The following is a 16,657-nucleotide window of genomic DNA, read 5'->3' as shown; positions in this document are numbered from 1 at the left end:
CAACATGATGTATTTTATTTAAAGGTGTTTTCCATTTGTATAAAACCTTTATTCATGTAATATTTTGTATTCAATTTGTGCGATGTATTTTTAAGCGTATTTCAGGAATTTGGAATTAAATATTATAAGCATCTTTTCTTTCTTTGAAAGAAATATACCTTTAAAATTTATACAAATTAGCAGTCAAATACTTTTATTTTAATCAAGAAAAAAATATTAAAATTATATGAATTATTATGGAGATCAATCTGAGAAAATTATTTATTCAAGAAAACAAAACTTATTTATTTTTGGTCGTTTTGTAATGAGAGAAGAACGCATTTCAATTTAGAAATTTTGATTCATTTTCCAACTCGAATCAATCGATCTTTCAATTCGAATTCAATTTCGAAATTTTCGCATTTCAATTTCAATTTCGAAAAATTGATATTCGGGGCTTCTTATTTATTTTTTGCTCTGATTGACTGATAATAAATAACATGGAAATTTCTTGATTTCGTTTTTAAAAAAATGAATTAAAAATTATGTATTTAGGGAGGTGCATATCGATTTTAAATTTCTTATTTATTTCTTATAGAGGATTCAAACTGGTAGGCCCTTTCGTTGTAATGATATACAAAATGATTTTAACTGATTTACTGTGTTTTGTGACAATTTACATCGTGTTTGTGCTTGGATTCGCTCAAGGTAAGTACTTTAATAATTCTGTTTGAACTCTCTCGTTCCAATTCCTTACTCTAAAATTCCTTTGTTCTATGGTTGGTTGGTCGGTTTTAATGCCACTTGCCAAACGGGCAAGCCTGCTTGGTGAAACCGAGCAAATTAAGGCAGAGTGTGCGATTCTCGTTTTTTCAGTGGCGCCTTCTATGGCCAAGAATTCGACTTCTGCCACATCATACGTCACGCCTGTTTTATAAGGCGGACCCATTCATACATCCATTCATTCATCCTCAGATCGTAATTTTGATCTGAATCAGAGAACGATTGATCTCCAATCCAGTACCCCCAGAGGTTCTGATTTGCTATGGGAACATGGAGGACTTTCGCGACTCGACAGATTTAACGTGCATCAGTCACTTTACTACACGGGGAGTCTTCGGCCGGCGGGGTTCGAACCCACGAACTCTCGGACGTGGGCCCAGCGCCCTACCGACCAGGCTATCCTGCCCCCTCCCTTGTTCTATAACTTCTTGAAAGGAAAATAAAAGTAGTTTTAGACAAATGCGAGAAATTTTGGCTTTTATTTAGATACTACGGGATCTTTAAAAAATGACGAAACATTACAAACCCATTAGCAATCACACGAGCTCAACCAATACTTCCCAGAAGAGTGAAGGCTCCGATCAGATCAATGTAACGAACATAAACTGCGCAGGGGGGTTGTATCAGAACGTCTGGACTACAAAACTGAGCAGCGGGGGTTTATTATAAATATGTCACATAGTTATGACTACTAAAAGATCTGATTTCTCATTTATGGTAACACGTGAAAAGGCTTTCTTTCTTCTGGAAGGTGTTGGCTCAGCAGAGATGCCTAGATTTAGCTCGGATCTCACAAGGGCTCATAAGATGAAAAGAGTTTTCAGGCTCAATATAAAAACATTATTTTGTTATACTTTCTTACCTCCAAGCTAAACAGATTCATGAAATTCATTTGCTTAATTTATTAAGCATAAATATATGAATAGTATTAGCTGCTATGGTCCAAGAATAGGTAAACTCAAACTATGTGTATTATATTTACACGAATTTTGGTCTTTATTTGAGATGATAAATCTACAGCTTTAGGCTAAAAAAAATCTAACTAATAACTTGTTTTTATCTTCAAAAAATAAATTTCCTATTCGAAATAAAAAAATATTGTATTAAAAGCTTTCAAGCTCGGAAATTCGTAAGCGAGTCCAAACTTTTCTCTTGAACTAATGTAAATAATTTTTCTTTTAAATATATATATAGTTTTTATTTTTTTTTTTCATTTTAGTATTTATTATTTTTCAAAATAAGCTTCCTTTTCGAACTCAGAAAGTATTGAGTTTTGAAAGTTTTTGATCTCGGAACTTCCAAAATAATCTAATTCTCTAAATTGTATATATATATACGAATTAAGTCACCAAAAACGCTGTTAACGAGTTACAAGAACTAAACTTATAACTTAATAAAATAGAGACTATGGAACTGAACATTTTTATGTTATCTCATATTTTACTAAAACTATTAAAATTACTAGATTTTACCAAATTTACTACCAAATAGCATGATAATAAAACCTTATATAGTTGTTGTAATTTGAACAGAAGTTATTACCAAAGAGCTAAGGTAAACATTATTTTGATTTTCTCATAAGGCAGGAAAAAAAACATACTAAATTTTACTATATTCTAGTAGTTTTTATCATATTTTTTTCTCGGTGTAGTAATCGCAATAAGCTAAATTTTTCCGTAAATATTTTTAAAGAATACATTAAATAGCTGCGTAAGCAAATGATTCTAACTATTAAGAAATAAGTATAAAAATATCTACATTTTGTTAAGATTTTTATCTGATGGTAGCATCATTGCGCAGTTAATTACTTTTGTCAATAAACATACTCAGGATTTCAGTGTTGTTGTTTTTTTTCAAGTAAAAAATACACTCCTTTCTAATTAGAAACGAAGAACCTTGATTAAAGCCATCATTCTTTTCTATTCAAAATAAGTCAATGTTGTAAGACTAATTCGTTATAACTTCTAAAGGAACAATGTGTTTTGAAAGAAAATAAGTTTCTTCAGTTGTTTAAACAGAAGCGCTTACCGTTGAAAGTGGGAGTTGTTTGAGCAATTAGAGACGCTTTGGCCAAGAATGCGATGAAAGAATTTAAATCGGAGTAACAAACACACCATTCTTTAAAATTGCATCTCTTCCAGCTTGTTCTCTTGGTTTAGGCTTAAAGAAAGTTTCGTATTTAAATAGTTTATCTTGAATTTCAATAATCAGGCCATTTTTTTCTTAATTTATAGGAAAATAAAAGAACGTTATTTAGCTTTTGTACATCAATCTCTTGGATACAAGTTTATTAAAATTCTCCCCCTCCAACTGGAAACTGAGCATTTTTTTTCATGCACTGAGAAAAAAATTTTTTTGCAAAAACTACCAGAATATGATAAAATTTACTGTATTTCTAAATCTATGAGAACGCCATAAAGCTCGGTTATTTTTACCGAAGCGCTTTGGTAGTGACTTTTAAGAAAATTTGCAACAAAATATGGTTTTATAACATGTGATGAAATTTGGTAATTTTATCATGATACCTTAAATCATGGCAAAAAAATGATGCATTCGGTTAAATTTACTTTCAGTTTTGTATTTTTTACTAATCATATGGTAATAAGAACTATAAGTTTGAAAACCAGAATTTCCGGTATATTATTGCCATATGAAAGAAAAAATTAGAAAATGAATGGCTTAAATACCGTATCTTTTTGTTTTATTAACCAGACCTTTCAGTTTTGTATTTTTTACTAATCATATGGTAATAAGAACTATAAGTTTGAAAACCAGAATTTCCGGTATATTATTGCCATATGAAAGAAAAAATTAGAAAATGAATGGCTTAAATACCGTATATTTTTGTTTTATTAACCAGAAGTATTATTTATTAACTTTATATTATTAACTTTATTACTAACTTTAACTTAAAGCTTTATTTTTCGTCTTGCCTATGAGAATTGAATGAAATTTTAAATGGACAAATAGTTCAAAAATTTAAAAATTTATAATTTTTTTTTATAGAAATCAAAATTTTCCTGTCTACAGGAAAATTATAAAAACCAAACAATTTTTGAGTTTTGCATATTTTTACATGTCTAAACAATAAAGCCTTGGAGTTGTTTTTTCAAATAGTTAAAAAAAACTAGATCACAAGTGCTTTTAATTTTAAAAAAAATTTAGCTTTTCTGAACACTGTCAATTTTCGCTATTCTTATTATCAGCTGAGAGGGAGCAGTTTAAAGATGAACAAAACTGAAATTAAGGACCAAAAATAATTATTTCAAATTTATAAAAAACACAGAACAAGAAAAAATCGCTTATATGATCACCAAAAATGGTGACAAATACTGCACACTGAAGTGATGTTCCGTGACACCAAAACCCAATGATAGCCCCTAGTTCTGTGAAAAACCTAGAATGTTCCTTTACACTACTTGGTGTAAAGTAGCTTCTATCTAACACCATGTCTGTTAATAAGTATCACTAAAATTTTTACAGTAAGATATGATACACATAAGAGTCAGTAAAGTTATTTTTAAGAGACAATATGAAGTAAGAATCAGTAATTTATTTGCATACACACACACATTCACGAATTGTAAAAATAAAATGAGTTAGTAAAGCAAATATACTCGTAGCAAAGATAAAATTAAGACAAATTCAAACTAGGCTTAACAGAACAGGAGCGGATAGAAATTATACATTATAAAATAATTTATTCGATTTACAGAGACTTGAAAATTAAAATATAAGCATTCTTATTACACAACTAAAAATATTCATACATATTTTTAATGGTGAACTTTTTCTGCAGATGAAAAGCAACATTGAAGAAAGCTGCAAACACTCGACAACTAGTATCGGTTGTAAACAATTACAGACGAAATCAAAACGAGCCGAAAATTTTCGGTATTTAAAGCTTTCATATACCGTTTAAATTGTATATGAAAAATCGATTTGGTGTTAACTTGAAAAAAAGTGTTCATGCACATAATTTTAGAGTTGTTCAACATCGAATTCGGAGAGATGTTACACCACAGATATAGAGTGTTAAACGGAATATTATTCGCCAGAAGGCTTTATTTCATATGACGAATAACTTTGTATGCGCTATATTTTTATTTACTATATTTTTCAGTCCACGGTTCAATAAGTGATCAATAAGGAGCCATGAGGCAGTGAGTCTATGAGGGAAACCTGATGAATGTGGTTAATAACATTAAATAGAATATATATTTTGACGCACTGCATTGCAGATATTTTATTTGGAATTTTGACTTGTCACTGACATTATTAGGTAATACAAAATATTTCTTAAATTAAAAGAAAAAACGACTGGAATTCGGTTTTGTATGCAAAAAAAAAAAAATTTCATGCAAAACTCAAAACAATACAACAATGAATTCGTTGAATTGCAAAAGAACAGTTAAATTTAAAGAGCCTTGCAATGGGCAGATAAATTGCAGCAAAAAACGATAGGTTAATTAAGTATTGTTTGTCTTCAGTGTCAGAAATAACATATTTCAGGTGGGTTGCATATTTCTTTTCGAAAAAAAACTGAAATTAAACAAAAATTACAAAGCAGAACATTTTTTTAAATAAATGATACGAAAATTAAAAAATTAAACTTTGGAAACAAAATGTAATGACTTTTTTGTTACAAATAACCGAAATTTTTGCTCAGTTGTTAAGTAAAAGAAGTTACAAGTAAATGCAATGATTTTCAACAGTAGCAAAGTACAAGTAAAAATATTATTTTAAAGAAAAATAATGAAGCACAAGCGAAAGTACTACCATGCACGTATATGCAGGTTATTTGACGAAATGAGACTACTTTCTTGAGAGAAAAAAAATCATTTTTTCGTTTATCACATTCAACTTTCACAATTTTGAAACAAACTGTGAAAATTAAATTACTTCATTTGCAAAGTGTTCTTTGAATGAAGAAAACCTTTATAAACCATATTGAGCAGCAAGATGTTTATTGTTCTTATTTGTTCTTGTCTTGTTGTTCATGTTTTAATGTTTCATTGTTCTTGAATTAACGTTTTATCGTTCTTATTTTAGTATTTTATGGTTCTCGCTTAGTGTTTTATTGTTCTTGTTTTATTGTTTTGTTTTAATATTTTATTCCTCTTGTTTAAATGTTTCATTATACATGTTTTAATGCTTCAATTATACTTGTTTTAATGTTTCATTGTTCTTTCTCTAATATTTTATTGTTCTTTTTCATTATTTTATTGTTCCTGTTTTAATGTTTTATTGTTCTTGTTTCAATGTTTTATTGTTCGTTTTTTAATATTTAATTGTTCCTTTTTAATGCTTTATTGTTCTTGTTTTAATTTTTTATTGTTCTTGTTTTAGTGTTTTACTGCTCTTGTTTTAATCTATTTACTGTTATTGTTATGAAGTTTATAACTGTTTTATCTTTTTGTTCATGGAAACTAATGATGTAGAATCAAGTGTTTTTGCAATAAAAAAATTTGCTTCTAAAAAACTAATCAACATTAACCTTCCTTAAAATGCGACTAAGCTATTAAAACCAGATGCCATTTTTAATTCAATAATTATTTGAACTTGGCAGCGTTTTCGCGTAACCCAATTAACTACTTATCTCGGTTACAGTTTGACTGCCTCATTTCCTCCGAAATAAGCTAAAAACAAACTTCATGGTCTTCACTGATTATTTGAATGTATTTATTTAATGCCAGAACCTTCTGGCAACGGGGATTCTCTAATATTCTCTTCAGTGATAAATGGACTTTTCCAACCGCAGCTAACTATGGGTTACTGCCATATTTCCATGGTAACCATTGTTCTGTTCCGGTCATTTATTTGTTTGGGTAAAATAAGTCAACGCAATTTTGATGCAGAGTAATTCCGAAAATAGTAGCCACGTCATAAAGATATGAAAAGTTAAGTTAAGATATGAATTTTGCACACGCTTCGAAATTGATTTCATTTTATTTCTAGTGGATGAAGAACATGAAGCAACATTTATAGAAACTTTTTTGAATGGATATATGTGTTTAAAATTGATCTAAATTGTTCGAAAACTAGTTGTAAAAAAATTTACGTCCTAAATATGTAAAAAGTTAAGCAAAGATATGAATTTTACATACGTTTTGAAATTGATTTCCTTTTATTTCTAGTGGATGAAGAAATTAAAGCGACATTTATAGAAACTTTTTTGAATAGCTGTATGTGTTTAAAATTACTTTAAGTTGTTTAAAAACTAATTGTAAACAATTTCACAGCATAAAGAAATAAAGAGTTACGCTAAGATATGAATTTCATGCACGCTCCGAAATTGCTTTCATTTTATTTCTAGTGGCTAAAGAAAATAAAACAACACTTAAAAAATTCCTTTAATAGAAGCATGAATTTAAAATTAGTCGGAATTGTTTAAAAACTAATTATAAACTGTCTACATTATTATCCATTATTTTGCATTATTATTAGCAACATTATTATCTATTATTTTGTATTATTATTAGCAACATTATTATCTTATATTTACATTATCTTCAAATTTAACTATCCCTTTGACGCAGATGGGACACCGGTGTCCCTTTATATACTTTTCTTCTGACGCTCTAATTACAAATAAAAATATATTTTGGTATCCAAGTATAATAGAAAAGTCTAATAGTTTTAAAAAAATTTCAGATTAGCATATATATGTTAGATTAGGTTAATTTTAAACAAATTGTGCATATTATTATCTATTATTCTGTATTGTTATTAGCAACATTATTATCTTATATTTACATTATCTTCAAATTTAACTATCCCTTTGACGGAGATGGGACACCGGTGTCCCTTTATATACTTTTATTTCTGACGCTCTAAATACAAGTAAAAATGTCTTTTGGTATCCAAGTATTATAAAAAAGTCTACTAGTTGCAAAAAAAATGTGTTAGATTGTCATATATATGTTAGATTAGGTTAATTTTAAACAAATTGTCTATATTATTATCTATTATTCTGTATTGTTATTAGCAACATTATTATCTTATATTTACATCATCTTCAAATTTTATTATCCTTTTGACGCAGATGAGACACCGGTGTCCCTTTATATACTTTTCTTCTGACGCTCTAATTACAAATAAAAATATATTTTCGTATCCAAGTATTATAGAAAAGTCTAATAGTTAAAAAAAATGTTAGATTATCATATATATGTTAGATTAGGTTAATTTTAAACAAATTGTCTACATTATTATCTACTATTCTGTATTGTTATTAGCAACATTATTATCTTATATTTACATCATCTTCAAATTTTATTATCCTTTTGACGCAGATGGGACACCGGTGTCCCTTTATATACTTTTCTTCTGACACTCTAATTACAAATAAAAATATATTTTGGTAAGCAAGTATTATAAAAAAAAGTCTAATAGTTACGAAAAAATATGTTAGATTATCGGAATTACATTCGTACTAAAAGTCGTTGATAAATTTCGGAATTTGAATGGAAAAAAAAACCTTTTTTTTATTCATATTCCAAAATTAATCAATAATTGATTTTATAAATTAAAAAAAATTTCAATGATGAACAACTGTTTCTCTTTGCAAATAAGGGCAAATTTGAGGAATTATTGTATGGAAATCATCCTTGCTTGAAAGATTTTACCTTTAACGTAGAAAAACGCAGCTGCGTTCCACGCTGTATTTCATAACCATAAACTATTAAAATGCTAAGTATAATATTTTCACTCATTTTGAACCTAAATTAATACACAAATAAAGAAAAAAGCATAAATATATGTTTAATAAAAATTCCACGTCAAACGGTTAACCATATTTGCCCGAAAACAAAACGCAACCTATATATGCGTAAAACTTAATGAGTGATAAAGGGGTAGGACCAGATTGTTCATATCAAATGAATACTTCTGTCTGTTATCTACCATTTAAGCTTGAAGAAAACATTGAGTTTTGACTTCAAATCCAAATAAAAATATCCATAATATTAATATATTTTATAATTAATTCATTGCTATATTTATCTATATTGCTTTGATAAAATTCATTGTGAGAAAAGATAATATCCAGTTTAGAAGAGTGTGAGATATTTTGGCAAGAGTTAAAGTCTTGCTTTTAAAGTTAAGTCGTGCCAATTCTTCACCTTTTGGCAAGCCCTCGTGGCCCAATGGATAAGGCATCGGTCTCCTAAACCGGGGATTGCGGGTTCGAGTCCCGCCGAGGGTACGGATCATATGATTTTATAATCGATCTTAATTTTTCTTCTTAAGTAATAGTGCTTCGTATTCTATTTTAAGCTTTAACTAACTATGTAAATTAGGGTGCGAAAATTGGTTATTTAAGTGAAAAGGCCAGAAAATATTTTCGAAACTCCATCAACTGCTTTAAAGATACATAAATGCAAAAGGAGGTTTCAAAATAATTTGAAACTAGGTAAAATTACGCTGAAGATAAAAAAAATAAATCCTAGTGAAATATAAGTGATTCCCCCCCCCTTGAGAAATAAACTGGCTCATTACTTTTTTATACACTTTGTTGTGGATTTCACGCACTCAATAATATTTAGCCAGATTTTAGAAATGGTTTTGTTCATAAAAAAAAACATGAACTTAATCAGGAAAATACAAAATTTGTAATAAGCCAGTTAAATAGACTTCCCGAAATAAGAAATTAAATTAAGACTTTTGAAATATTTTTATATCATTTTCTTTTATTCAACAAATTTATTTCAGATTATATATCAGCTAATAAAAATTATTTTGTAGCTTAAGATGATGCAAAAATTTTATATTTTAACCGTAACTTATGCCTTAACAAATCTTAAGAAAATATTAAATTAAACATAAAAAATCATGAATAATTATTAAAAATCATCATGTTTGCTTTAAAAAGTTCCATGATTTTTTTATCATCTGTTACACAAATATGTATTATATGTAGAAAAGAAAAATAATAATTTTGAAATTGGCATTTTCGTTGACCACCCTAACTAAACTATTGGAACAATTTTCCAATTTCAACCTCTCCCTTCTTCCAATACTTTTCCGAATAGAATCTCCAAATCAGTAAAAAAAAGAAAAATTTTATTCAGAGAAAGTTTATTTTTTGTATTCTCTAATATCTTAATTTAATAAATATTTCTATTTAATTCAGTTTCACCAATGCTATTCAACTATCATTATCCTATGTTGATTATCCTATCATTATCCTATGTTCAATTATCATTATCCTATGTTCAATTATCATTATCCTATGTTCAATTATCATTATCCTACGTTCAATTATCATTATCCTATGTTCAATTATCATTATCTTATGTTCAATTATCATTATCTTATATTTAGAAGAATACAACTTTTCGCATCAGGTCATTTGATTTAAAATTATTTGTGGTATTTTTTATCTAATTGTATTTGTCTGAGAATTATTTTTTCTTAAATATTACTAAGTTAATAACAGTAATAAAATCATAAGGAACAGAGATATTTTAAACGTATTTTTTACGCTTAAAAAAACTATAGAAACTATAAACTGTACTAACTTCAAGCCACCTTTTTAATGCAAACGTGAAATGAAATGTTTATTGTCTAAAATCCTTATTTAATAAATACTACTATCCGATTCAATTCCACCAATGCTATTAATTATCATTATCCTATATTAATCTCACTAGTCTAGAAGGATGTAACTTAGTGCATATTATTAGATCATTTGATTGATAGTTATTCGTGGTTTTTTGATTTTTCATGCAATTGTATCAATCTAAGAATCGTATTACATATCATCTATTTTGGACTTCTAACGATTTTTTCCTAATGCACCAAATGCCTTTGGTAATTGTTAAAATGAAAAAAATCACAGTATTTGTTTAAAGTAATAGTTTATGATATTTCGAGTTTCATAGCTGAAATGTACATATGCCACATCTCCCTCCCGAGGCAAGCCCTCGTGGCCTAATGGATAAGGCATCGGTCTCCTAAACCGGGGATTGCGGGTTCGAGTCCCGCCGAGGGTATTTAAGATTAGTTTTTGTAATGCATCGTAAGTCGTTTTTCATAAGTAATAGCGTTTTGTATTGCCTGCCTATAATATATTTTGAAGCTATAAAAATTCTTTCTGAAATCACTAAGTGTCTTTGGGAAATATTGAAACAAAAAATCATAATTTATGTCTATATATTTAACAATATGTACTATTTCAAGATTCATAGTTATAAAAAATCGATGCATATCGAAATCAGTAAAAAAAAACATGTTTATTCAGAGAAAGTATTTTTATATTCTCTAATATCTTAACTTAATAAAATATTTAATTCAATTAATTAATTGAATACTTTAACTAACTTCAATTCTTCCAATACTATTTAATTATCATTACCCTATGTAGATCTCACTATAGTCTAGAAGCATACAATTTTGTGTACATTAATCTGATCATTTAATTGAAAATTATTCATGAAATTTTTTATTCAATTATATAAATCTAAGGATTATTTTTTAAAAAATATTGCTTAAGTCAATAACAGTAATTAAATCATAATGAATAGAGACATTTTAAGCGTATTTTTTAGACTTAAAAAAACAAATAGAAACCACAAACTATACCAACATCAAGCCACCTTTTTAATTAAATATTTATTGTCCAATATCTTAACTTAATAAAGATTTCTATTTAATTCAATTCTTCCAATATTATTCAATTATCATTATCCTACGTTGATCTCACTAGTCTAGAAGAATACAACTTTGTGCACATTAATCTGATCATTAAATGAAAGTTATTCGTGATATTTTTTATCCTATTATATAAATCTAAGGACTATTTTTTAAAAAATATTGCTTACGTCAATAAGAGTAATAAAATCAAAATAAATAGAGACATTTTAAGCGTATTTTTCAGACTTAAAAAACCCATAGAAACTACAAACTATACCAACAGCAAGCCACCTTTTTAATTAAATATTTATTGTCCAGTATCTTAATTTAATAAAGATTTCGATTTAATTCAATTCCTCCAATAATATTCAATTATCATTATCCTACGTTGATCTCACTAGTCTAGAAGATACAACTTTGTGTATATTAATCAAGACATTTGATTGGAAATTATTCGTGGTATTTTTTAGCCAATTATATACAGATAAGAATTATTTTTTTTAAGAATATTGCTTGTAAATTAATAACAGTAATAAAATTATAATGAATCGAAACATTTTAAGCTTATTTCATACACTTAAAAAACCCATTTGAACAGTAAACTAGCTAAACTTTTAGCGTATTTTTTACACTTAAAAAACCTATAGAAACTTTAAACTTATACCTACATTATGCCACCTTTTCTATTCAATGTTTCAAATTGATTATTTAAGTACTTTTACTCGATTGTTAAATGCTTTGAAAGATTTTATTTTGTAAAATCTTTACAATGGGAAATTACATTTTGTTATCGTGTAATTTTTTGTAGCAGATTTCATTGCAGAATTTTCATTTTTCCCGCCTATCTTAATGTTTTTATTTTTTAAGCGTTGTTGAACAGCCGACGCAATTTTGAGTTTACGACTATCAATGTTTAACTCCGTAGCTTTGTAATTTTGAACCCAATTTAGAAGACAAGGGAACTCATTGATCAAGTATTAGGAGAAATTAGTCTTCGTAGAGGACGTTTAGATGAAACTAACCTGCATTTGCATTACATGGTGAGAGAAACCATGAAAACCTCCCACTGTTAATCTGACGGCAAGGGGACTCTAGTCCATGATACGTCTACCACTGAAGATATTTTACATCAGAATTTTTGTCGATGCGAGCCAGGTGCTGAATTTTTTATCAACCAGCCGCCGCAGGGATTCAACTTGGCTCACCCCGCTGGGAGGAGAGCGCACTATATCCTGAGCTACTACGGCTCTTGATGTTTTTTGCAGATAATATTGACATTACTGATCTTGAAAAACTTCAAATCCGAGGAAAGAGCCACGATGGCACAGGGGATAGAGCTTCCGCCTTCCAATGAGGTGAACCGGATTGGAATCCCAGTCGATACGAATTTCACATTCGGCTTGTACCGATTACAGTGCTGACGTGAAATATCCTCAGTGGTAGACGGATCGTGGATTAGAGTCCCCTAGCCGTCAGGCTAACCGTGGGAGGTTCTCGTGGTCTTCCGCTTTATGTAACAAAATGCGCGTTTGTTCCATCAGAAAGTCAGCTAGTTTACCCCAATACTTGATCTAGGAGTTCCTTTGTTTTCAGAATTGGGTTCAAAATTACAAGGTTACAGAGTTGAGCATTAGTGGTCGTAAACCCAAAAAGTGGGTCGGCTGTACAACTACAGTTATAAAATCAAATCAAATCCGGGGAAACATTAATTATGCACTTAGCATTTTTGTAAGCAACCAAAAATCATTTTAAAAAATTTAATTTTTAACCAGAAATCATTTCTAAAAATTGAAACAACTTAAACAAACAACATATTCGAATAGAAGTCTAAACCTTTAACACCCTTCATGGTTTTCTTTTCGTGGAAAAGTATTAAAGTAAGCCTGACTTATGAATAAAAGAAATTCCATGTTTCACTGTCAAATATGGATAAAGAATTCTATATAATGTGATAGTTTCGTCGGTATCCTTCTATTTTTTTAGTCCTCAAAGAACCTAAGATAATTTAATTTCTAGCTAAAATGAAACATTTTTAAAATAACCGATATTATTAAATGAAATATGTTTATTATATAAGGCATGTAAAAAGGAAATGATCAAATATCTGCAGAAATGCGCATTGAATCAAAAATTAGAAATTTATATGTGAAATATTTTAAAAACTGCATTCAATAAAACCAAACTTGACCTACCACAGGATTAAGACTAGAAAACTTCAAACTCTTAAAAAGGAATCCCCATTCTTTATTGCTGATTTGAATTTACCAGAAAAATGATCTACAGATTTATGAATTTCGGCTCTGTATTATAATGGAGTTCACATTGACTCAAATGGAGATATCTTAAGAACTGCATGTCAAATCGAAAAAATAAATAATAAAATAAGACTTGTTAGGTATTTTGAAAAAATCTATAAAATTTTAATTTCAGAACCATGACTGGAGGCTGCTTGCGTTGAATTCTATATATGAGGGGGAAAAACTTGGGAAAGCATCAAGTTTGGTATGAATGAATGCTTAACGTGTATTCAAACGTGTATTTTCAGATATTTAATCCTATACGTATTTTTCGACATATTTGATCGACTCAATACATTCTAGAACCAGTATATGCATAATGCATCAATGAATACTATGGAGGTAGAAAAGAAACGAAATGTATGGGAATGAATGTATGTGTATGGAGTGCTTGTTTTTAGAATAGATTGTAATTTTTTCTTCATAATTAATAGCGTTTTGTATTACATATAATCTATTTTGAAGTTCTAACGATTCTTTCCTAATTCACTAAATACCTTTGGAAATTGTTGAAGCAGAAAAAAAACGCAGTATATATTTAAATAATAATTTGTTATGATATTTAGAGTTTCATAGCAAAAATGAACATATGCCACAACTCCTTATCCTCGAGAGCCCTCGTGTTCCAATGGATAAGGCATCGGTCTCCAAAACCGGGGTTTGCGGGTTCGAGTCTCGCCTAGGGTATAAAAATTAAGTTTTTTCAATCCATCGAAATTCATTCTTCAGAAGTAATAGCTTTTCGTATTGCCTATAATATATTTTGAAGCCATGAAAATTCTATCTGAATTCACTAAGTACCTTTGGAAAATATTGAAACAAAAATAATTGTTTTTATCCCTATATATATATATATATATAACAATACTATATACGCGCTATTTCAGGTTTCATGGCTTAAAAGTTAAAAGTTCGAGTCCCGCCGAGGGTATAAAACCTAAGCGTTTGCACAGTACTTCATTGTCCATAAGTAATAGCTTTTCGTATTGCCTATAATATATTTTGAAGCTTTGAGAATCATTTATGAAATCAACAAGTGTTTTTGGAAAATATTGAAACAAAAATTCATAGCTTATATATTTTACAATATGTACTATTTCAAGTTTAATAGCTATAAGAAGCTATGCCACATCTCATTCGCTTTCTAAGCCCTTGCGGCCTAATGGATAAGGCATCGGTCTCCTAAGCCGGGGATTGCGGGTTCGAGTCCCACCGAGGGTATAAAACGGAAGTTTTGTACAGTGTTTCATTCTTCATAAGTAATAGCTTTTCGTATTGCCTATAATATATTTTGAAGCTTTGAAACTTATTTCTGAAATCACTAAGTGTCTTTGGAAAATATTGAAACAAAAAATCATAGTTTACATATTTTACAATATGTACTATTTCAAGTTTCATAGCTATAAGAAACTATGCCACATCTCAATCGCTTTCTAAGCCCTCGTGGCCTAATGGATAAGGCATCGGTCTCCTAAACCGGGGATTGCGGGTTCGAGTCCCGCCGAGGGTATAAAACGTAAGTTTTTGTACAGTGTTTCATTCTTCTAAAGTAATAGCTTTTCGTATTGCCTATAATATATTTTGAAGCATTGCGAATCATTTCTGAAATCACTATGTGTCTTTGGAAAATATTGAAACAAAAAATCTTAGTTTATATATTTTACAATATGTACTATTTCAAGTTTCATTGCTATAAGAAACTGTGCCACATCTCATTCGCTTTCTAAGCCCTCGTGGCCTAATGGATAAGGCATCGGTCTCCTAAACCGGGGATTGCGGGTTCGCGTTCCGCTGAGGTTATAAAACGTAAGTATTTGTATAGTGTTTCATTCTTCATAAGTAATAGCTTTTCGTATTGCCTATAATATATTTTGAAGCTTTGAGAATCATTTCTGAAATCAACAAGTGTTTTTGGAAAATATTGAAACAAAAAATCATAGTTTATATATTTTACAATATGTACTATTTCAAGTTTAATAGCTATAAGAAGCTATGCCATACTCATTCTCTTTCTAAGCCCTTGTGGCCTAATGGATAAGGCATCGGTCTCCTAAACCGGGGATTGCGGGTTCGAGTCCCGCCGAGGGTATAAAACGTAAGTTTTTGTACAGTGTTTCATTCTTCATAAGTAATAACTTTTCGTATTGCCTATAATATATTTTGAAGCATTGAGAATCATTTCTGAAATCACTAAGTGTCTTTGGAAAATATTGAAACAAAAAATCTTAGTTTATATATATTACAATATGTACTATTTCAAGTTTCATAGCTATAAGAAACTGTGCCACATCTCACACGATTTCAAAGCCCTCGTAGCCTTATGGATAAGGCATCGGTCTCCTAAACCGGGGATTGCGGGTTCGAGTTCCGCCGAGGGTATGCAGCGTACCGTTTTGTGTAAGATTTTAATTTATGCTCCTTTAGTAATAGCGTTTCTTCTTGTATAGAATATATTTTGAAGCTCTAAAAATCCTTTCTGGAATCGCTAAGTACCTTGGAAAAATGTTGAAACAAAGAATCATAGTTTATATCTATTTATGTATATGCTATTTCAAGTTTTATAGCTATAAAAAACAAATGCTACCTCTTCCGCTCTTTTCAAGCCCTTGTTCCCTAATGAATAATACATCGGTCTCCAAAACTGAGAATATCTGGTTTAATACCTGTCTTGACCCGTCTTACCTTCTCAGGGGGGGGGGTCACACTAAATGACAATTTGGGAATTGTTTTTCAATATTAATGAGAGTAGGGTACTGATTTTTATACTAAACAACTTCTGATTAGAAATATTTTTAAGAATATTTTTAGCACCGACTAAAATTATATTTTTTAAAAGAACTATTATATATTTTCTAATTAATAACAAAATAACAGATCGTAAGAGCAACTTTTAATCCAGCGAAGTTGGTTTAGATTTATTTGCTTGTATCCGCATTGGACTAGTGCTTTTAAAAACATTTTCC

At 29.3% G+C, this 16,657-nt stretch overlaps 1 protein-coding gene and 4 non-coding genes across 5 annotated transcripts in view; all 5 read left to right on the top strand.

Moving 5' to 3' along the window:
• Positions 1–16,657, top strand: part of LOC107450968 (transient receptor potential cation channel subfamily V member nanchung) — a 107,903-nt gene that overhangs the window by 25,005 nt on the left and 66,241 nt on the right. The window contains exon 12 of the mRNA XM_071188148.1: positions 578–687. Within this exon, the coding sequence (XP_071044249.1) occupies positions 578–687 (110 nt within the window). The remainder of the gene's footprint in view (positions 1–577; positions 688–16,657) is intronic.
• TRNAR-CCU (transfer RNA arginine (anticodon CCU)) lies at positions 8,896–8,968 on the top strand. The gene has a single exon. It is a non-coding gene; the product is annotated as a tRNA-Arg (tRNA).
• On the top strand, positions 10,685–10,757 carry TRNAR-CCU (transfer RNA arginine (anticodon CCU)). Its single transcript has one exon. It is a non-coding gene; the product is annotated as a tRNA-Arg (tRNA).
• TRNAR-CCU (transfer RNA arginine (anticodon CCU)) lies at positions 15,132–15,204 on the top strand. The gene has a single exon. It is a non-coding gene; the product is annotated as a tRNA-Arg (tRNA).
• TRNAR-CCU (transfer RNA arginine (anticodon CCU)) lies at positions 15,711–15,783 on the top strand. Its single transcript has one exon. It is a non-coding gene; the product is annotated as a tRNA-Arg (tRNA).

Source organism: Parasteatoda tepidariorum, chromosome X2 (assembly GCF_043381705.1).
Source record: "Parasteatoda tepidariorum isolate YZ-2023 chromosome X2, CAS_Ptep_4.0, whole genome shotgun sequence".
Taxonomy (NCBI): domain Eukaryota; kingdom Metazoa; phylum Arthropoda; class Arachnida; order Araneae; family Theridiidae; genus Parasteatoda; species Parasteatoda tepidariorum.
This window is presented reverse-complemented; position numbering and strand designations above follow the sequence as displayed.